Source organism: Macaca mulatta, chromosome 2, assembly GCF_049350105.2.
Source record: "Macaca mulatta isolate MMU2019108-1 chromosome 2, T2T-MMU8v2.0, whole genome shotgun sequence".
In the NCBI taxonomy this organism is placed as follows: domain Eukaryota; kingdom Metazoa; phylum Chordata; class Mammalia; order Primates; family Cercopithecidae; genus Macaca; species Macaca mulatta.
In genome coordinates this window covers 98124468-98146610 of record NC_133407.1, presented here as the reverse complement: position 1 = coordinate 98146610, position 22143 = coordinate 98124468, and the positions used below count along the sequence as shown (strand labels likewise).

General features: G+C 43.9%; 1 protein-coding gene and 1 long non-coding RNA gene across 2 annotated transcripts; one reads left to right on the top strand and one right to left on the bottom strand.

Moving 5' to 3' along the window:
* Positions 1-552: 552 nt before the first annotated feature.
* LOC700215 (nmrA-like family domain-containing protein 1) lies at positions 553-21348 on the bottom strand. The gene is made up of 5 exons (XM_028843916.2): positions 21059-21348; positions 13197-13435; positions 10356-10605; positions 6449-6639; positions 553-1773 (listed from the first exon to the last, which is right to left on the bottom strand). Exons 1-5 carry the CDS (start codon positions 21096-21098, stop codon positions 1594-1596), a joined length of 900 nt encoding a protein of 299 aa, XP_028699749.2. The 5' UTR covers positions 21099-21348; the 3' UTR covers positions 553-1593.
* Positions 1780-8549, top strand: LOC144339093 (uncharacterized). The gene is made up of 2 exons (XR_013413758.1): positions 1780-4605; positions 5427-8549. It is a non-coding gene; the product is annotated as an uncharacterized LOC144339093 (long non-coding RNA).
* Positions 21349-22143: the final 795 nt, after the last annotated feature.

Sequence of the window (22143 nt, the reverse complement as noted above, 5' to 3'; positions counted from 1 at the left end):
ACCACCAAGTCTCCCTCTCCTGAGTGAGATTTCAGGCCAAGGGCTCTCACACAGGCTCCACCATCTCTGTCCTTGCTCAGGGGCTTCTATCATCACACGTTGGATAGTGGGGGATCCTCCATTCCCAGAAGAGGCCAATCTCTTGCCCTTAAAAAGTAGCAGTTGCTAGTTCTTTTGGGGGAGTAAGAACCACACCCCCAATACACACAAGCAATGCATCTGTTTATTTATTTACTTATTTAGAGACAGGTTCTTACTCTGTCACCCAGGCTGGAGTGCAGTGGCATGATCACGGCTCACTGCAGCCTCAACCTCCAGGCTCAGGTGATCCTGCAACCTCAGCCTCCGAGTAGCTGGGACCAAAGGAGCACAACACCATGGCCTGGCTAATTTTTTTTTTTTCCAGAGACAGGATCTCATCATGTTGCCCAGGCTAGTCTTAAACTCCTGGACTCAGGCAATCCATCCACCTCAGCCTCTCCAAAGTCCTGGGATTACACGTATCAGCCACTGTGCCTGGCCACTCTTTTCTTGTAATAATAGAATTGATTATTTACTCATTTAGTCAATCAACATTTATTGATCACTTATTATGTACCAGGCACTGGGATAAGATGAGCGTAAGTCACTCACAGAAAGAAAGAAAACTAGCAAATAAGACGATTACAATATGATGTAAAAAATGCTAAGCCAGAGATATAGGAAGGTCCTATGGGGTCCTTCTGTCACCTCCTCTTGCCACATCCCTACCCTTCACAGGCCTTCCCTCCAGCTTCCTGTCCCCACTCCCCACTGCAGATCCCCTGGATTTTGCCTAGAGCTAAATGGGGAGATGGGCCCTCTGGCCCTGACCTGACTCCAACCCAACCACAAACTGGAAAGGAGCCTTTCTGAGAGGGGATCACTCTGAGAAGAAAACACATAGGAATGAAGCGAAGTCCACAAATGTGCCACCCGTGCTAGTGCTCAAGAAAAGTTTGCAGAATGGATAAATGAAGGATCAAGGAATTAACAGACAAATAACTGAATGGTGGCCCAATAGATGACTTCATGAATGAATCAGAAAATAAACTTCCAATCGTGAAGCAAAACTGAATTTTAGCATTTCCAGAGCTTGTGCTTGTTCATTGAACACCATGTTCCCCAGAAAATTCTCTACAAAGATGTTCATTTTTTAAAATTAAAACTACTTAAAAGTTCACTGGGAATTTTGTCATGCAGTTGAGAAAACTGGAGCTGCCTAGGGGAATTTCAGCGCTAGGGCTTGAAATCACTCACCCAGGAGAAATCCCAGTATAATCTGCCTTCCCATTAGTGTTAGGGGAGAAGCTCCAAGTTCCGAGGCTGCTCATTTTACCAAACAGGTGTACCACCCTTATCACTAACTAGCAAGTTAAATGTGAATCAGATTACTGGGTCCTATCACCAACACAGTGCTTACTACTGAAGAGGGGACTGCAGGAAATCCTTCAGTGTTGCAAACAATTGCATTCCAGCATGTTCTGTCAACATGAATGTTGTGCTGTAAAGAGGAAAAGGATCAGAGAGGAAAGAGGCTGTGTGGTTCAGAGGCCTATCTGAACAGCTGATTTTCTACATGCCCTTGAAGGCTCCCTGGTTCTCTGAGATAAACTGGCTGAAGCTTTTGACTTTGGGATTTAGTCTGTGGGTGAGCTTGACATCTCGGTCCGGCTTCATTTGATAGAAACGACACATATCAGCTATTTCCTTCGCTGCAGGGAATCCCAGCTTCTCGAAAACTTCTGGGGTAATCTTTTTAAGAACAAATAAAAAGACAGAAAATGTTATAGCCCATACTTAAAATAGTTTGAAATGACATTATTCACCTTAATGATGATAGAGTTCCATAATTCTTTTTTGTTGTTGTTGTTGTTGTTGTTGTTGTTGTTGAGACGGAGTCTCGCTCTGTCGCCCAGGCTGGAGTGCAGTGGCGCAATCTTGGCTCACTGCAACCTCTGCCCTCCGAGTTCGAGTAATTCTCCTGCCTCAGCCTCCTGAGTAGCTGGGATTATAGGCACCCACCACCGCACCTGACTAATTTTATGTATTTTTAGTAGAGATGGGGGTTTTGCCATGTTGGCCAGCCTGGTCTCAAACTCCTGACCTCAGGTGATCCACCTGCCTCTGCCTCCCAAAGTGCTGGGATTACAGGTGTGAGCCACAGCACCTAGCCAGGTCCACAATTCTTTAGCCTAATTCCAAAATCCAAGAGACTCTAAAGCTTTTTTTTTTTTTTTCCCCATAAGCCATTTGGCAGCAAACTGACCTTTTTGAACTAATTTAGTGGCAAACCTGATCTAACTATGTGAAGCTATTTACGGTCTTTAATTATACCATTTAGTGGAAACATTCAAATATTTGCCTGCAGAGATACAGATGTGTTTGATTACAGGTTCCTGTTCCAGCCCCTGCTGGTGATGTTATATAATACATGTAGACAATAACCTATCTAAAAGCTGAAAGATTCCTAAAGCTGAATTGTTTCTGGCCCCAAGCCTTTTCAATAAGGTACTATAGATCTGTACCAGCCTTCATGTGAATAGCACCTCGCAGTGCTTTTGCCTACACTTCCTCTTCATATTGCCCTACCAGCCCTCTGAAACCGTCCACCCACCTGGACCTCCATGTGGTGTCAAGATCCCCCATCTCTGGCACCAGGCTCTCCTTCTCACCTGGCTGATGGCCCATCCATACTTGCTCCCTTTCTTGGTTAGAGGTCTGTATTTTACCTCCAATTGCCCCAGCCTTTGCCAAGGCCAGGCCCAAGCAGAAATGGAGCCCATCCCACACCAACTGAGCTGCCTTCTGTCACCTTCCATAAAATCCACTCCTTGAATCCTTTCTAATACTAACTAGATCCATAATCCCCCCTACTGAATTAGCTAAAATCATTTCTATTGGATCCAGTATAATCTGTCTTTTGCCCTCAGAGATAAACTCTGACTTTGCAATTTTACTTGGCCTTTAAAAAAGTGACAGACACAACTTAGGTAAAGTGATGATTGTCACATGCATTCATAATGATGAGAAAATTAAGAACAACCTACATGGCTAACAATAGAGAAATGGTAGAATTAATTGTGGTACATCTACTATCAGAGCATAATGCAGTTTAATGTTTTTGGAGAAGTTTAACAAAATAGAAAAATTATCATTAACTGAAAAGGCCAGAAACAAAATGGTACATTTAGTGTTATTTTAATTGTATTAAATATATACATATGTATATGTATATATAAGTATGTGTATATATGTATATATTGAATACAATAATATGGCCATCTTGTGGCCAGATGCACCCTTCCCCGGAATTGTCAGACCATTCTATAGAAGTTCCAGCCTCTGATGCCCTACAGCTTGTGGTGCCAGAGAAGCTTCAGCTGCATTATAAAACAATTTGTATACCAAGAAGAGTCAGGGACCAAGTATATGACTAACAGATGCTAGTATTTATTTAAATACAATTTAAATACAATTATTGTATTTAATACATTATTGTGTATACATTATGTGTATTGTATGTATAAAATATACATACAATAATTGTATTAAATATATACATATATACACATACTTATATATACATATACATATGTATATATTTAATACAATAAATATGTAAGTATATGCTATAATATACGTATGTATATATAATACATATAATAAATATAATATACGTATGTATATATAATACATATAATAAATATAATATACGTATGTATATATAATACCTATATATACATACTTACATATACTGGAAAAAGACAAGAAAATCTGTCAAATCTTAACAGTAGCTATCTCTAAGAGATTGAACTATGTGTGATTTGTATTTTCTTTTTCATAATTGTCTGAGTTTTCTTCAATAAGTATTTGCTATTTTTGAAATCAGAAAAACATTGACAATTTGAAGTGAGTTTGGAAATAGAAGTCTGTGTGAGAAGCATGGAAGATTCTTCCATGTCTGTCTCCTTGAGTCGCTCTTTTGTCCATAACTTTGATATCAAATATACTTCAGTAAAATAAGGAATTCTTTTACTGCAGATTTTTGAAGGAAAGAGGCCTGTTCTGTTGTGTCTCACTTTCTGAGAAAACCATCTTCCTTTGGGGGTTAGACAGTTTCAATCAGACATTTCACACCCCCTTGAGGAGTTGGGAGGAAGTCAGACCGTGAGGGCTGGAGCGCCACCTTGTGGCGAGATGTACCCTTCCCCGGAATTGTCAGACCATTCTACAGAAGTTCCAGCCTCTGATCCCCTACAGCTTGTGGTGCCAGAGGAGCTTCAGCTGCATTATAAAGCAATTTGTATACCAAGAAGAGTCAGGGACCAAGTATGTGACTAACAGATGCTTGGAAGGTTCTGAGCAATTCAGAACAATGTCTACTGCATCCTCTGAGAATCAATACACACACTCATCCCCTACACTCACACTCTCTCTCTCCTTCCTTACAGGGTTCAAACCCACGAGACACAACGAATATATGACCCAAATGCAAATGGCCTGGGAGAAGGGTCACTGAGAAGTAAGTGTGCACCCAGGTACAAGGAACCTTGCAGATCCTCTTGTGAGCCCATCTTTGAGTGGGTGGCTGCCTTCTTGGGTATAGGAGTAACTTAATCTCTCCAAGAAATGTGTGTGTGGCTTCAATGAGATAACCAGATGTGGTTTTGTGGCTGGATTGACTCCTACACTGGTTTTCCAGAAAAAAAAAAAAAATCCTTTGCCTCCTCACAACTTCAGTACCCGAGGCTGAATTGGGAATCTAGATACCCCCTCTAGAAGCACAAGAGCTGCTGATCCAAACTTCTATTCCTAATTCTAGGAAATGTTCTAGAACATATGTCAACAAACCTTTTTTTATTTTTTATTTTTGTTTTGTTTTTGATACGGAGTCTCGCCTTGTCACCCAGGCTGGAGTGCGATGGCGCAATCTTGGCTCACTGCAACCTCCACCTCCTGGGTTCAAACAATTTTCCTGCCTCAGCCTCCCCAGTAGCTGGGATTACAGGTGCCCACCACCATGCCCAGCTAATTTTTGTATTTTTAGTAGAGACGGGGTTTCACCATGTTGGCCAGGCTAGTCTCAAATTCCTGACCTTGTGATCCACCCTCCTTGGCCTCCCAAAGTGCTGGGAAACAAACTTTTCTTTAAAGGCCTAGACATAAATATTGTAGGCTTTGTGGGCCATAAGGTCTCTATTGGAACTACTCAACTCTATCAGTGTACCCTGAAAACAGCCTGTTTTCTTTTCCTTTCCTCTTATCAATACCTGCTTGGGGAAATGGCTGGTAATGCTCAATATCACTAATTCTCACTCTTCTGTAAAAAGTCTGTCCTGGCCAGGCACAATTCCTTGGAGAAAATAACTTACCCCCAAGCCCAAGAAGGCAGCCACCCACACAAGGAGGCTATTCCTGCATGATTTATAGCATGATCAGTTGTTGAGGGCTTACTAAGTGCCAGACCCAGTGCCAAGCACCTGCTGTACAGATCTCATTTCATCCTCACAATGATCCCATGAAGGAGGTATAACAACTTTTTTTGGAACATATGAAGAAACTGAGATGGAGAGGGGTTAAGTAAATTACCAAGGATCGGAGCAGAGCCAGAATCTGCCTCCTTCCCATACTGCCTCTTTTTTGTTGTGTTTATTCTAGAATCAGCCAGGCCAGCCTTCTTGGTGCCCCCTCTATCTATACACAGTCGTGTTCCCTCAAGGACCAACTCAAGCCCACGTCTTCCATGAAACCTTCTTCCACTGTTTTCTGGTCACCTATAGCACTGATAGTCTGAACAACACAATTAAGCACCTATAGAGTTATGTGTTATAATGATCATGGTGACTTGATGGGCATCAACATTTTCACTCCAACCTTGCTGCGAATTCCTTAAAGTAGCACTGGGTTCATCACAGAGACTCGATACATCACTGCTATGTGCCAAACACTATGATAAGCCCTTTAAATATATTCTCTGTAATTTGCACAGGAACACCCGAAGTAGATACTATCATTCCCCACTTTGCGACTGAGGAAGCTGAGGCTCAATGAAGCTAAGTGCCTTGTTCCACATCAGCTAGTTCTGGCCGACCGAAGTGGTCAGCAGCAAGGGCTTATGAGAGGAGTTGGGACTGTGTGTGTGAAAAGGCTGTATCTCAATCTTCACATTCTAAGTTCTTTCCACTCAAAAGTAATTTTACTTTTACAAGTCAATTAACCCTAAGCCAAAGAAATAAAGCTGTATGGGAGAGATTCTACTGCTGCAATCAACGAAGTTAGATTTATGCAACCACAGTCCTTCTCAATTTCTTCTGAAAGTTTAAGTTCAATCCTGCCTAAATCCACAGTCTACCAAAATTTGTAAGTCAGTGGAATGTTAACCAAGGTAGTCTCTTGTGATCACATGGATGTTCCCCTAAGAACTCACCTTTGCATCTCGGACTTTCTTCCCCAAAACCTTGGACAAAACATCAGCATATTGCTGTACTGTTAGTGCTTCTGCACTGAGCCCCACGGCCTTGCCTAAAAATTCCTCTGGAGAATTAAAAATGTTAGAGACCGCTGCTCCAATATCAGCAACAGAGATACCATCCATTGGTACATCTCCCATTGGCACAGCTAATTTAAAAAAAAAAAATAGAAAAAGATAAGCAGTTAATTATATCACATCCTTGGTAGGTCCCACCAACCCAAACTAATCAATCACTTAAACAAAAGGTGTGGGAAGGCAATGTAAAACCCAGTGGCCACAATCTATACACAGTTACAAGGTTTTGTTTGAGAAATTACAGGTCGAGTGCAGTGTCTCACACCCGTAATCCCAGCACTTTGGGAGGCCGAGGCGAGCACATCACCTAAGGTCAGGAGTTCGAGACCAGCCTGGCCAACATGGCGAAACCCTGTCTCTACTAAAAATACAAAAATTAGCCAGATGTGATGGTGCGTGCTTGTAATCCCAGCTACTCCGGAGGCTGAGGCAGGAGAATTACTTGAACCCAGAAGGCAGAGGTTGCCGTTAGCCGAGATCGTGCCACTGCACTCCAGCCTGGGTAACAGAGCAAGACTTCATCTCAAAAAAAAAAAAAGAGAGAGAATACTACAGTGTATGGATATTGATTAACAAGAGCAACTATTTACTAAATATCTGCTGTATGTAAAATATGATTAAACATATCTCCAGCCAAAACTTCTGCTGAATTCCAGACTCATGTGTCCCACTACGTACTCAAATCCTTACTTGACTGTTCTATAGACATCTTAAACTCAACAGACCCCAAACTGAACTACACTCCCCAACAACTTCCCTACAGCCTCCCACCTCAGCTAATGGCAACTCTATCATTCTGATTTCTCAGGTCACAAATCTTGCAGTCAGCCTTGACACTTCTCTCACATCCCATATCCTGTTTTTTTTTCTTTGGAAATCATATGCACGATATGTACAAAATCTGGCCACTTCTCATCATCTTCAATGCTACCACCCTGGTCCAAGCCACCATCATTCGTGACTTGAGTTATTGCAAAATTTGTCTCCTTGTTTCCACTCTTGCCCTTTCTTTTTGTTTTGTTTTGTTTTGGTTTTTTTTTGTTTTTTTGTTTTTGTTTTTTTTTTTTTTTTTGAGACGGAGTCTTGCACTTTCGCCCAGGCTGGAGTGTAGTGGCGCGATCTCTGCTCACTGCAAGCTCTGCCTCCCGGGTTCACCCCATTCTCCTGCCTCAGACTCCTGAGTAGCTGGGACTACAGGCGCCTGCCACCAAACCCAGCTAATTTTTTGTATTTTTAGTAGAGACAAGGTTTCATCGTGTTAGCCAGGATGGTCTCGATCTCCTGACCTCATGATCCGCCCGCCTTGGCCTCCCAAAGTGCTGGAATTACAGGCACCCACTACCATACCAGGCTGATTTGTGTATTTTCAGTACAGACAGTGTTTCACCATGTTGTCCAGGCAGCCTGTCAGAAATGCTATAACAGCCAAGGTGAAGTGGCTCATGCCTTTAATCCCAGCACTTTGGGAGACCGAGGGGCGGATCACGAGATCAGGAGATCGAGAGCATCCTTGCTAATACGGTGAAACCCCGTCTCTACTAAAAATATGAAAAAAAAAAATTTTTTTGAGACAGAGCCTTGCTCGTCACCCAGGCTAGAGTGTGCAGTGGCGTGATCTCAGCTCACTGCAACCTCCGCCACCTGGGTTCAAGCAATTCTTCTGCCTCAGCCTCCCGAGTAGCTGGGATTACAGGCACGCATGCTCAGCAAATTTTTGTATTTTTAGCAGAGACGGGGTTTCACTTTCTTGATGAGGCTGGTCTCAAACTCCTGACCTCATGATCCACCAGCCTCAGTCCCCCGAAGAGCTGGGATTACAGGTGTAAGCCACCGCGCCTGGCCAAACTCTTGCCCTTTCATAGTCTCTTTTCAACATAAAAATCAGAGTGACCCTGTAAAAAACTCAGCTCAGGTGAACGTTACATCTGCTCAGAACCTTCTTTTTTTTTCTGAGATGGAGTCTCGCTGTGTCACCCAGGCTGGAGTGCAGTAGTGCAATCCCAGCTCACTGCAACCTCTGCCTCCCAGGTTCAAGTAATTCTGCCTCAGCCTCCCCAGTAGCTGGGATTACAAGCACCTACCACCATACCCAGCTAAATTTTGTACTTTTAGTAGAGACGGGGTTTCCTCATCTTAGCCAGGCCGGTCTCAAACTCCTGGCTTCAAGTGATCTGCCTGCCACGGCCTCCCAAAGTGCTAGGATTACAGGCGTGAGCCACCGCACCTGGCCCTGCCTGCTCAGAACCTTCTGATAGCTCTCTGTGTCTCTCAGAGGAAAAGCTAGTTGTTTACGAAGCTTACACAACCAGACCCTCTGTTAGTTCTGACTTCACCTTCTACTACCCTCCCGTCCCTCATTCTATTTCAAACGATCCTGTCACCTAAGCCTCCTGAGTAGCTGGGACCACAGGCCACCCCTCCCAGCTTCTGATGAGTGTTAATTCTGAATCAAGGAAGAAAGCCTGAATTGTTGTCATTGGTATTTCCACATTCCATCTACTGCACAAAGGCCAACTCTGACCATGGCCACAGAAAGTGTCCCCAAAGGGAAGGGGAATGCCAGCCAGTGGACCAGCAGCATTGGAATTACCTGGAGCCCTTGTTAAAACTCCCAGGTGTCAACCCAGACCTATGGAATTGGACTCTGTGCAGGTAGGGCCTGGGAACCTGTCTCCCAGGCAGGTCACAGTCCCTCTAAGCTCTAATTCTGACCATGGGACCCAGATCAGAAGAACACTTTTCCTCCATTGTTGCCACAGAAGGTCAGATGGATGAGCTGGAAGGGCTCTTAGAAGTCATCCTGAGGCTGGGCATGGTGGCGCACACCTGTAATCACAGCACTTTGGGAGGCAGAGGCGGGAGGATCACTAAAGCCCAGGAGGTCAAGACCAGCCTGGGCAACAAAGAGAGACCCCATTTCTACAAAAATAAAATAAAATAAGAATTGGCCAGATGTGATGGTATACCCCTGTAGTCCTAGCTACTCAGGAGGCTGAGGTAGGAGGATGCTTGAGCCCAAAAGTTCGAGGCTGCACAGTGAGCAATGAAACCCAGTATGGGCGAAAGACCCACTGCATTCCAGCCTGGGCAGCAGAGACCCAGACTCAAAAAAAAAAAAAAAAAAGTCATCTTGTCCAATTTTCCCATTAAACCTGAGGAAACTGCCAGCCATGGTGGCTCACACCTGTAATCCCATTATTTTGGGAGGCTGAGTTGGCCGGATCCCTTGAGTTCCGGAGTTTGAGACTAGCCTGGTCAACATGGTGAAACCCTGTATCTATTTAAAAATGCAAAAATTAGCCAGGTGTGGTGGCGGGTGCGTGTAATCCCAGCCACTCAGGAGGCTGAGGCACAAGAATCGCTTGAACCCAGGCTGTGGAGGTTGCAGTGAGCCAAGATCATGCTGCTGCACTCAGACTGGGCGACAGAGCAAGACTCCATTTCAAAAAATAAAAATAAAAATAACCTGAGGAAACTGAGGTTGGAGGTCACATAGCTAACTCCAGTACTTACATTAAGGAGGCTCAGTATGTTAAGATTGGAAATGTAACCCTTTGTGCTTCTGATACCAGATCTAGTTCTCTGCCCTAGAAGAGCAATTTAGTGTAGTGCCCTAGAGAAGCCTAGGACAATTTGGCATCCCTCTCAGCACTTCACACAGAGCTAAACACATAGAAGGCACTCAAATGGTAGGTGTCCACTGCAGAGGGGAAAGAAGGGAAAGAGGGAGGCAGGTGAGTGGAGAGGAGGGCAACCAGGTGCCCGGTGAGCTTTCATTTCGTTTTACCCAAGGTGTAGTAATCTCCATCAGAGGCCTTCACGGGCCGCCACGCCGTGAGAAAGTTTTCAAAGTAGGCCGCCACGCGGACACTGGTCGTGGGGATGCCAATGGACCAAAAGTACTCCTCCACCTCGCCCTTGCTGTCAAAGTGCGGCACCTGCAGCTTGCCATCCGTCAGCCGCTTGACGTTCTCCAGGCCGCTGTAAACCACGTGCTTCAGACCCAGATGCTTGGCGGTGTCTGCCACCAGCTTCCCCTGAGGGTCAAAAGTAAATCCTCATATAGGCCGCTGTATTTGTATTTGCATTCGGACAGATATTCAGAGCAGAATCTCCTCCACTCCCCTCTCCCTCCCTGCCCCCTGCTTTTTTTTTTTTAGACAGAGTCTCATGATTTCCACTCACTGCAACTTCTGCCCCCTGGATTCAAGTGATTCTCCTGGCTCAGCCTCCCGAGTAGCTGGGATTACAAGTGGGCACCACCACGCCCAGCTAGTTTTTTGTATTTTTTAATAGAGATGGGGTTTCACCATACGGCCAGGCTGGTCTCAAACTCCTGATCTCAAGTCATCTGCCTACCTCGGACTCCAAAACTGTTGGGATTACAGGCCTGAGCCACGGCGCCAGGTCCACCCGCTCCTTTTCTTATTACCCTCATCCCTATGGAGAGGAAGCTCTACCAGCCTCAAAATATATTCAATTTACCTTATGAGAGGCCACCACACCAGCATTGCTGAGCAGAGGCTCCACTCCAAAACCCCCAACTCCTCAGCCTGCTCCCATGGGGGCTGTCAGCAGAACACCGGAGGTGGGGGAGTAGTAGAATAAGAAATTAGGGAGGGGGCAGAGGAGAAAGGAACCCCAGATACCTGTCTGAAGCTAAGAAGCAACCTGGTGGCAACTGGCCAGGAAGAGATGGCCTTTTTCTCTGGGCTCAGTGTCTTTGTGATCAACTGCAATCGCATTTATTTATTTTCTATAATTGTGTCTAGTAATGGACTATATCTACACACCATTTGGATATTGAGGGCATAATGGAGGCGTACATACACACACACAAACACATAAGTATATATATTCTCTTTTTTGTGTGTTTTTAGGTCCAAATTTTCCAAAGCACTTTCATCTCTCTCTTCTTTTTTTCCTTCCTTTTTGCGTTTTCTTTCTTACTTTTCCTTACAAAACCTCATGCAGCAGGCAGAGAAGACATAATTGACCTGGGTTAGCAGAGGCAGGAAGTGAAGCCGAGAGGTGACTTGTGCCCCTCCGTTTCCTAGTAAGTGAATATCAGAAGTAGAATTCAAGTCTCCTAAAATAAGCCCTTCCAGAGTTTATCACTAAAACACAGGCTGTGAATGGTATCATTAATTCAAGAGACATTCCTGGAACAGTTTGATCCTGCTCTCGATTGTTTGAATTGTACCATTTCTTCAAGTGGCTAATACCATCCATTATATTTTTTTAAATGTAATCTTCATTTTTTCTCAAATGTATACACATACATAGTTTAAAATTTCAAATAGTACTGTCATGGGTTGGGAGGGAATGGATCTTATAGTGAAAAAGAAATTCCCAAGAGGCTGAGATGGGAGGATTACTTGAGCCCAGGAGTTCAGGACCAGCATGGGTAACATAGTGAGACCCTGTCTCTAAAAAAATAAAATAAAACAAATAAAATAAAATAAGTTCCCTGTGCCCCATGCTGATTACTGTTCTCCAGAAGTAACACTTCAATTTCATTTAGCTGTTTATTTTTGTAAATGTTTATACCACTAATTCTCGATTTTTTCAATTTGAAATATCATCAACTAAATTCCTACTATGAAAGATGAGGATTTAATTATTCTCTCTCACTCACTCGCTCTGTCTCCTCTCTTACTCACTCACGTTGTCCACCAGCACCACCACCACCACACATATACACAATTCCCTTTTTTCATTCTCCCAATCATTGTTTTTGGCTAGATCAATATTTAGTGCTTACACACAGCTGAAGCTGAGTTATGTGATATTCTATGGTTACATTTATTTCTTCTTTTTCTTTTTTTTTTCTTTTTTTTTTTTTTTTTTTTTGAGACGGACTTTCACTCTTGTTGCCCACACTGGAGAGAAATAGTCCGATCTTGGCTCACTGCAACCTCCAACTCCCAGGTTCAACCGATTCTCCTGCCTCAGCCTCCCAATTAGCTGGGATTACAGGCATGCACCACCACGCCCGGCTAATTTTGTATTTTTAGTAGAGACAGGGTTTCACCATGTTGTTCAGGCTGGTCTCAAACTCCCAACCTCAGGTGATCCATCCGCCTTGGCCTCCAAAAGTGCTGGGATTACAGGCGTGAGCCACTGCGCCCAGCCTACGTTTACTTTTTCTACAAACTTTCATTTTCCCTGAATTTAATTTACTGTGGGTTTGTTTGCTCATTTATTTCTTTTTCTATGTTCCCATCCCCAAATTATCTATCTGAAGTGTAAATGAAGTGTAAATTACATCTTTATTCTTTCCGTTTCACTCTCAGACTAGCCTCAAATTTGGGGATACCCTTGCTACCACCCCCCATGCCATGTACAAACAAATAGTGAGAAGTACATAATCCAATGACTAGCTTCATTAAACGGTCACTCTGGAATATTCAAGGTCTTGAGACCTAGACAGATGCTACATAACATTAATTTTACAAAGATACCTTTAACAAGTACTTAAAGTACATGTTTTTTATAAATGCCAAAGGGGATGTAAGACATATATTTGCCCAGATTGAAGGCCTGTCCCCTTCTAGGAAGGAAAGAAGCTGCTAGGGAGGGTAAGAGGAAAGGGCTCAAAGGAAAAAAGAAAGAATTTGGTTTCTACCTGAAACACTTCCTTATCTTTGTTGAGAGCGTCCCAGAAGTTGGTCACCAAGAAGACCCCATAGGCACCTTTTAAGGCACTGTCCACGGATGCTTTATCATTCAGGTCACCTTTTACCACCTCAGCTCCAAGGCGCTGGAGCTCCAGGGCTTTTGGTCGAGTTACATCCCTGGTCACTGCTCTCACTGCAAATTTTTTGCTCTCCAAAATTGCCCTGGCCACAGAGCCACCTTGAGCTCCTGCAGGGTCAAGGGAAGAAGAAACACAGGAAGGATCAAGAAGAATGTTCACTGAAAGAAGGCCAGAAATCCCATGATTCAGAGTAGAGCTGCTGTAGTACCTACTTCAGAGGGTGCTACATGGCACTTCACATATCCCCATGGCTTTCAAACTAAGTTCTTTGTGGCCTCTTAGGAGGCATTTTTGCAGAGGACATGGGAAGAGAGAAGTGGGAGAGGCTTGAGGCAACAAGAAGGGCAAGTGAGCAGGGTGTCAAAATTAGGGATGCCCACAGGTTCTCCAAATTCAACAAGGGAAATTATTCTACTTTTACCTGGTTGTAGATCTTATGTTGGGGTTATTCAGACAATTCATCAAAAGAAGTTCCTGTGCGCGCTCTCTCTCTCTCTCTCTCTCTCTCTATATATATATATATATACACACACACACATATACACACATATATATATATGTTTGTTTTTTTTTTTTGAGACGGAGTTTTGTTCTTGTTGCCTAGGCTGGGGTGCAATGGTGCAATCTCAGCTCACTGCAACCTCTGCCTCCTGGGTTTAAGCGATTTTCCTGCCTCAGTCTGCCGAGTAGCTGGGATTACAGGCATGTGCCCAGCTAATTTTGTATTTTTAGTAGAAGCGGGGTTTCACCATGTTGGTCAGGCTGGTCTCAAACTCCTGACCTCAGGTGATCCACCCACCTCGGCCTCCCAAAGTGCTGGGATTACAGGCATGAGCCACTGTACCTGGCCCTGGTTTATATTTTTTTAGAAATTTAAAAACTTGTAAACATTTTTTACCACATTCGAGGCCGATTATGATATGATCATTACTTGCCTGATTTATTCACCCTGCAAATATTTATGGAATATCCTGTGATATAGGCCAGGTGCTATGTTGGGTTACTAACATTTGGGCTCCTCCATCACATTGGCTGGATACCTGTCCTGGATACTTTTTTGTGCTTCCACCTCCATATTCACTTTCTCTGTTCTACTTAGTGCACTCAACAGTTGATCCTCATGGAGTCCCTCTCGTGCCCTCAGGTTGGGTCTAGGCAATGAGAGACATCAGCCAGAGACCCAAGGGCAAGAGAGATGACCCCTTTCACATCGCTACTGTCCCCAAGTTCTGGTCATCTCTCTTGCCCTTTTCTCCTTCCTCTTGTTGCTTACTTTTTCCTTATTGCTGTCTTCCTTGTCCACTGTTTTTAAATTGTTCTCAGCTTCTCTGAAGGAGTGTGGCACCTGTTTCTTGTGGGACCCCAGTTAATACACCACTGATAACCCTATAGGAGGGTCAGGGGTTATTCAGTGAGCTCTGTCTTTGCACACAGGGTTTCATAGTAAATTTCATAGTAAATTGTCTACTAGTAAATATGAACAGTCAAAGTTCATCATATGTTTGAGGAAAGCCTCCAACATGAAAGGCAAACCCAAAATAAACAAACTGATGGAAACAGAAACAGTCCAGAGAACTGAATAAAAAAATTAAAAAGAATTAATATCCTCTGGGGCCGGGCACAGTGGCTTAATCCTGTAATCCCAGCACTTTGGGAGGTCGAGACTGGCTGATCACTTGATGTCAGAGTTTGAGACCAGTCTTGCCAACATAGTAAAACCCCATCTCTACTAAAAATACAAAAATTAGCCAGGTGTGATGGCGAGTGCCTACAATCCCAGCTACTTGGGAGGCTGAGGCAGGAGAAGCATTTGAACCCAGGAGGCAGAGGTTGCAGTAAGCCAAGATCTCGCCATTGTGCTCCAGCCTGGGTGACAGAGCAAGACTCTGAATTAATATCCTCTGAGATTAGAAAAGGTTTTGCATTCCAGATGCTATATCAGCCCAAAAAGAGGAGAAGAAGAGACAAGAGAAAGAGAGCAAGCAAGAAGGAGGAAAATAATTAGAAGATCAAGCCAGGGGAATTACAGAATGAGAAAACAGATGGAGGTATTGAAATTATCTAAGAAAATAGTAATTTCTCTGAGTCCAAGGATATTAACTGAGCTTCCAAATTGAGAGGTCACTGAGTGCCCAATACATTGACAAATGAATTCCCACTTTATGCACATCACTGTGAAACTGCAGAACACTGGGTGCTGGTTTGGATATTTGTCCCCTGCAAACCTCATGTTGAAATGTGATTCCCAATATTGGAGCCTAATTGGAGGTGTTTGGGTCATGGGAGCAGATCCCTCATGAACAGATTAATGCCCTCCCTCAGGGGTGAGTTCTCATCTATTAGTTCCTTAGAGCTGGTTGTTAAAATGAACCTGGCACCTCCACCCTTCTCCTCTTGCTTCCTCTCTCTCTCCATGTGATCTCTGCACATGCCAGCTCCCCTTTACGTTCTATCATGGGTGGAAGCAGCCTGAGGCCCTCATCAGATGCAGATGCACAATCTTGAACTTCCCAGCCACTAGAATCATTAATCAAATAAACCTTTTTTTCTTCATAAATTAGAGAAAATAAAACAAAACCTTTTTTCATCCCTCCTAGGATGGCCATTATATGGAATCATTCACAATTAAAAAGCAGGTGAGTTGAATATTTTACTCTGACTTTATAAAATAAAAACCTAAACAAACTGAAGTACCTTCTATTTGAGTATAATTTGTGCTTTTGGCAGGGGGGTGGGGGGTGCTGGAGTAGGTGGGGTGGGTCATGGTCCTTGAAAAGGATTTTTATAGGAAAGTTTCTATTATTGTCCTGGGACCATGTTTGTGAATGACTCTTACATCCTGTGCTATGCCCTGGGGATGTAGTGGTAAACAATAGCAGGTTTGAACATGTTGGATATACGATAAAATTTATGAAAGACATTATTAATAGGTTGGATTATGGCCTAAAGAGTTCAAGGATTTACCCCAGATCCTAGAGCTGCTTAGGTAAGGATTTCAGGATTCAAACCTGAAAGTGGCACCTGCCTGCACAGAGCTTACAGACTAGCAGGGGAGATCATTAAAGAGCAATTATAATACCGTGTAATATGTGCTATTAGGGGAGGGGGAAAGGGATTGAGAGAATACAGGCTCCAGAGGAGGACTTAAATGGAGCATCTAACCCAGACTAGAGGGAGGCTTCCTGAAGGAAGTGGTAACAGAAGTGAGCCCTAAAGAACAGGCAAGAATTAGGAGAGGCATGTGGAGTGTGCTGCATGCAAAGAGGATTGCAAGTGCTTTATTCCAGAGGTGAGAGAGAAGGCAGTGAATTCAGAGAACTGAAATCAGTCTGACTGAGAACTGCAGGTCAATGTCACACATGAGGCTAGAGAAGTAAAATAGGTCTACAGGGCTGCACTTTGTTCTGGGAACAGGAGATTTTATGAAGTTAAGCAGTATGTTCAGAATTACACGCTGGGAAAGCGCTCTGGTTAATAGAGAGTGTGGAATAGGATAGAGAGACCACAGGCAAGGGTACAATTAGTGGGCTTTAAAATAATCTAGGTAAAGGTTGATGATGACCTGTGCTAGAAGGGGTTATTCAGGTGGAGGGAATAAGGCAAATTTAAGAGATACTCAGAATATTAAAGGATACATTTTTAAAGAGTAAATAATAATTTATACACACACAAAATGAAAGTGTCAAAATTCTATTTAACTCATTAATTAATGAGGGAACCAGTACAATGTTATAAGAAAAATTCAAAGAACACACATATATGTAGGCAATCAAGAATGCCAAAATGCTAAAACGAATGTACAATTAGGGACAAAACCAGTCAATATCCTCTAGGCAATGATCGATTGTGGTCTACCAGACACAATTCATTTGCATTTCTTTTTTTTTTTTTTTTTTTGAGACAGAGTCTTGCTCTGTTGCCCAGGCTGGAGTGCAATGGCACAGTCTCGGCTCACTGTAACTCCCACCTCCTGGGTTCAAGCAATTATCCTGCCTTAGCCTCCCGAGTAGCTGGGACTACAGGCATGCGCCACCACGCCTTGCTAATTTTTGTATTTTCAGTAGAGACGGGGTTTTACCACATTGGCCAGGCTGGTCTAAAACTACTGACCTCATGATCAGCCCACCTCGGCCTCCCAAAGTGCTAGGATTACAGGCGGGAGCCACTGCATCTGGCCTTCATTTGCATTTCTATGGTTAAGAATCTGTTGCGTTATTATGTATTTGCTACAATTTATAGAGTTATAAATATCTTAAAAACAAGGAAAGGCTCACAAAACTGATAATGGTGCCTTGGGCACGGACATCCAGTCTTTTTTTCCCATTTCAAAGTCTTTCACTATTTTCCTTGACAAGATGATATCAACAGGATTTTGGTGATTAACTGGATGTGGTGATGATGAGCAGGAAGGATTGAGAGAGAAAAGTCAAGTGACCATTTATTCAAAGAGGCTGAGGGGGCATTTAGCAAGATGTTGATGTTGGAACAGAAGGGTACCATGAGAAGGTTTTGGAGGCAAGGGAGTCTGAGATGTGGGGTCAGGGAAAGGATGCATGGAGAAATATAGGGTTGAGACTAAAAACTAGAGGGGCTTACATCTTGGGCAGTAATGAAGGAGAACAGGAATGTGATACAAGGTGGTAGTAGCTGGCTACAAGGTTTGAAAAATTAATCAGATTTGAAAGATGATTCTGTTTAAAGGTAGAACATGGAGAGAAGGCAAATGAGTGTGGAAAAAGCTTCTAAGAGGGAGAATGGAAAAAATCTGAGAGAGATTTAGGAGACAGAATTAATAGAGTGACTGGCCTCTCCCAAAAATCTTATCCAACTGCCTCCCCAGTCTCTGGATGCCTAGTTGGCAATTCAAGTTTAATGAGACCAATTCAAGTTTAAGGAGCTCCTGACCTTCTCCTCCTCCCCACTGTCTCCCATATTTCAGTGAATCTCAACTTCATTCTTCCAGTTACTCAAGCCATAAAACTTTAGAGTCATTTTCAACTCTTCCCTTCTTAACCCTGATGTCTGCTCCAAAACCAAATCCTGCCAACTCTGCTTTTAAAACCTCCACAGAATCTAACCACTCTCCACAACCTCATTGCTACCACCCTGGTCTAAGCTACTATCATCTTGCCTATTTTATGACAACCGCCTCCTAACAGGTCTCCCTGCTTCAGTTCTTACCCCCTATAGTCCCTTCACAAAGCATAAGCTAAAATGATCCTTTTAACACCAAAGTCATGTCATTCCTCTGCTCAAAATCCTTTAATGCCTGCATGCTGTTGCAATCCTGCCATCCCAGCTACTTGGGAGGCTGAGGCGGGAAGATCACTTGAGCCCAGGAGTTTGAGGCTGTGTACTATGATGGCTCCTGTGAGAGTCACTATACTCCAACCCAGACAACACAGTGAGACCCTGTAGCTAAACACAAACACACTGAAAAAACCAAACCCTTTGATCACTTTTCTCTTTCAGGAAAAGCCAACATCTTTACCATCACCCTAACGCTTAATAGAGTCATCCCTGACCCCATCGCCTCTTCTCCTTTTAATATCATACTTGACTGTTGATTTTTGATAATTTATTTCGCTCTGCTTCCTGTTTTAGCCCTTGACTTCCTCCAGACAAATTCCTGTTCTCATAGAGCTTATATTCTAGTGTGGAAAGACAGGCAGAAATAGAAGAAATCAAGTAAGGAAGGGAGCCAGACATGGGCAGGGTGGAAGCAGAGTTGCAATTTCAAATATAGAGGTCTGGAAAGTCCTCATGGAAAAGGTAACATCTAACCAGAGACCTGAATGACATGAGGAAGAAAGCAATGGGTAACTGTATTAGCCCTTTCTCACGCTGCTGTGAAGAAATACCCAACACTGGGTAATTTGTAAAGAAAAGAGGTTTAATTGACTCACAGTTTCACATGGCTAGGGAGGTCTCAGGAAACTTACAATCATGGCAGGAAACACCACTTCACAGGGTGGCAGCAGAGAAAATGAGTGCCCAGTGAAGGGGGAAGACCCTTGTAAAACCACCAGATCTCGTGAGAACTAACTCACTATTGATACGAACAGGAGACAGGGAAATACTGGGTAGAAGAGGGCAGTTCCTGGCAAAGGCCCCACCCTCAAACCTGGATACCTGCTGCCCTAAGTGAGAAATAAGCATTCCTGTTTTTGCACCCCAAAAGTTGCCTTTTGGCCTGCCATGTTCCCTATCCTGTACCCATATAAGCCCCAAACCCCAGGCTCCAGAAGCAGACTAGGAGACGAGGAGACAGACAACAGAATGGTGCAGCAGAGGAGAGAAGAGAAGGAATGTCAGGAGGAGTTTGGCTGGGGATGTTCAGAGAATTGGCCAGACTCCAGGGGAAGATCATATTCCTACTCCATCCCCTATCTAGCTCCCCATCCATCCCACTGAGAGCCACTTTCACCACTCAATAAAACCCCTGCATTCATCCTTCAAGTCCATGTGTGACCCAATTCTTCTGGGATGCTGGATGAGAGCTTGGGATACAGAAAACTGTCACACTAGCCCCCTCCTTTTGCAAAAAGGCAGAGGATTCACTGAGCTGGTTAACCCTTAAACTACTTGCGGATGGCAAGGCTAAAAGGGTACACTGTAATACATGCACACTTGGGCTTTGAAAGTTATAGACACCCACCCTTAGATGCTGCCATAAGGCGGAAGCCCAAAAGCACTTGCCCCAGTTCCTGCACCTGCCTGTATGCGTGCTCCCCCTCCCTTAAAGGGTTTGAGCTTGCAGTGGCAGAACAGAGAGCCACACCCCCATCGCACATCTTGTGGCAGGGGACCAGAGAACTCTCCCGTTTCACTATCACGAGAACAGGATGGGGGAACCACCCCCAAAATTCATTTATCTCCACCTGGTGACTCCTATGACATGTGGGAATTACGGGAACTACAATTCAAGATGAGATAGTAACAGACGGAGATCATTCTAGGTTGAAGAAGCAGCCAATACAAAGGCCAGAGCCTTGTACTGTGGGGGTGTTTTGGAGGAACAGCAAGAAAGCCAGGGTAATGAAGCAAAGTGAGGGAACAGTGGCAGGAAGAGAGGTCTGACAAGGCATTTCCAAGGCCCTGTTGCAGGGCATTAGCAGGACTTTGCACTTTACTGGGAGTGCCATGGGGCTGGGAGTTTTTAGAGGGTTTTGAGCAGAGACCTGACATGATCTGACAGTTTCACATGGATCCTTGGGAGGCTGAAATGAGAATAGATTGAAGGAGAATAACTTGATTTGATTCACATTGTGCAAAGATGGCTCTGACTGTTGAGGAACAAACTGTAAGGGAGCCAGGAAGGTAAACTCCCCGCACATTCCATCCTTGCAGACCTCCTGGAAGATTGGTCAGGCGCTGGATATTCACTACAAACCCACAGGCGTCTCACACTTGTACCTTTTGCTTATTAGGAAGTGAGTGGAGAGAAGACTTCAGAATATAGCTTATGTTGAAACGAAACTTACACCAACAAGTTAGCCCCATGATTGGGAAAGGGAGATAACGTCAGTGTCCTTGTCCTGCTGAGATCAAGTTACAAATCAAATCATGCCACCCCTTTACCACATCAAGAACTAAAGCAATAGGATACTTTAAAAAATTTCTTCCAAAGGGCTCTTTGTTCAGCCCACTCTTGCAGGCTCTGAAATTACAAACAGGAAGACAAGAGAGTGAGCAAAGTCAGCAGGGCCTAAAAATTAAAGACTTTTTACCTGTTGCTCCAAACACTGTAATTACTTTCTTGCTGGCCATGTTACCAGGAAAAGAGAGAGTCGGTGGAGTAGAAGAACTTTCCCTGGAGCAGCAACACCAGCCGAAATGCTGTGTTTCTCCTCAGGTGAGAATTATAAACCCACTCCAATTACCACACCTTTTATTGTGCCTCTCCTTGTTCCTGTTACCACTAGCCTGCTTACTCACTGTGACACTGCAATTTTCAATTTTCTTTTTTTTTTTTTCTTTTGAGATGGAGTTTTGTTCTTGTTGCCCAGGCTGGAGTGCAATGTCACAGTCGCAGCTCACCGCAATCTCCACCCCCTGGGTTCAAAGGATTCTCCTGCCTTAGCCTTCCAAGTAGCTAGGATCACAGGCACGTGCCACCATGCCTGGCTAATTTTTTTTTTTTGTATTTTTAGTAGAGACAGGGTTTCACCATGTTGGCCAGGCTGGTCTCAAACTCCCAACCTCAGGTGGTCCGCCCACCTCGGCCTCCCAAAGTGCTGGGATTACAGGCATGAACCACGGCACTCAGCCAACACTGCTGTTTTCCTTTTTTCCTTCCTTCCTTCCTTCCTTCTTTCCTTCCTTCCTTCCTTTCTTTCTTTTTTGAAATGGAGTTTCACTCCTGTTGCCCAGGCTGGAGTGCAATGGCACAATCTCAGCTCACCGCAACCTCTGCCTCCCAGGTTCAAGCAATTCTCCTGCCTCAGCCTCCCAAGGAACTGGGATTACAGGCATGTACCATCACGCCCAGCTAATTTGGTATTTTCAGTAGAAGCAGGGTTTCACCATGTTGGTCAGGCTGGTCTCAAACTCCTGACCTCAGGTAATCCGCCTGCCTTGGCCTCCCAGAGTGCTGGGATTATAGACATGAGCCACTGCATCCGGCCTGACACTGCAATTTTCTAAATGAAGACTTATTCACTCATGTATTTATTTGTTCAACAAATGTGTCTTGAGTGCCTTTGGTATACAAGGCATTGAACTAGATGTCCTGGTGATGTGGATCTTGTAAGGTGGCTAAGCTCATAAATAAATAAAACTGTAGTACAGGGGAATGGCAAAGGGACCTAGGTCA

What these genes read in the sequence shown, in the direction of transcription:
- LOC700215 (XM_028843916.2), bottom strand. Translation starts at nt 21,098, where the DNA reads ATGGCCAGCAAGAAAGTAATTACAGTGTTTGGAGCAACAG. An exon ending in AAGATAAGGAAGTGTTTCAG is followed by an intron (nt 10,606 to 13,196) that starts GTAGAAACCAAA and finishes TTTGACCCTCAG; the next exon opens with GGGAAGCTGGTGGCAGACAC. An exon ending in TGGAGATTACTACACCTTGG is followed by an intron (nt 6,640 to 10,355) that starts GTAAAACGAAAT and finishes TTTTTAAATTAG; the next exon opens with CTGTGCCAATGGGAGATGTA.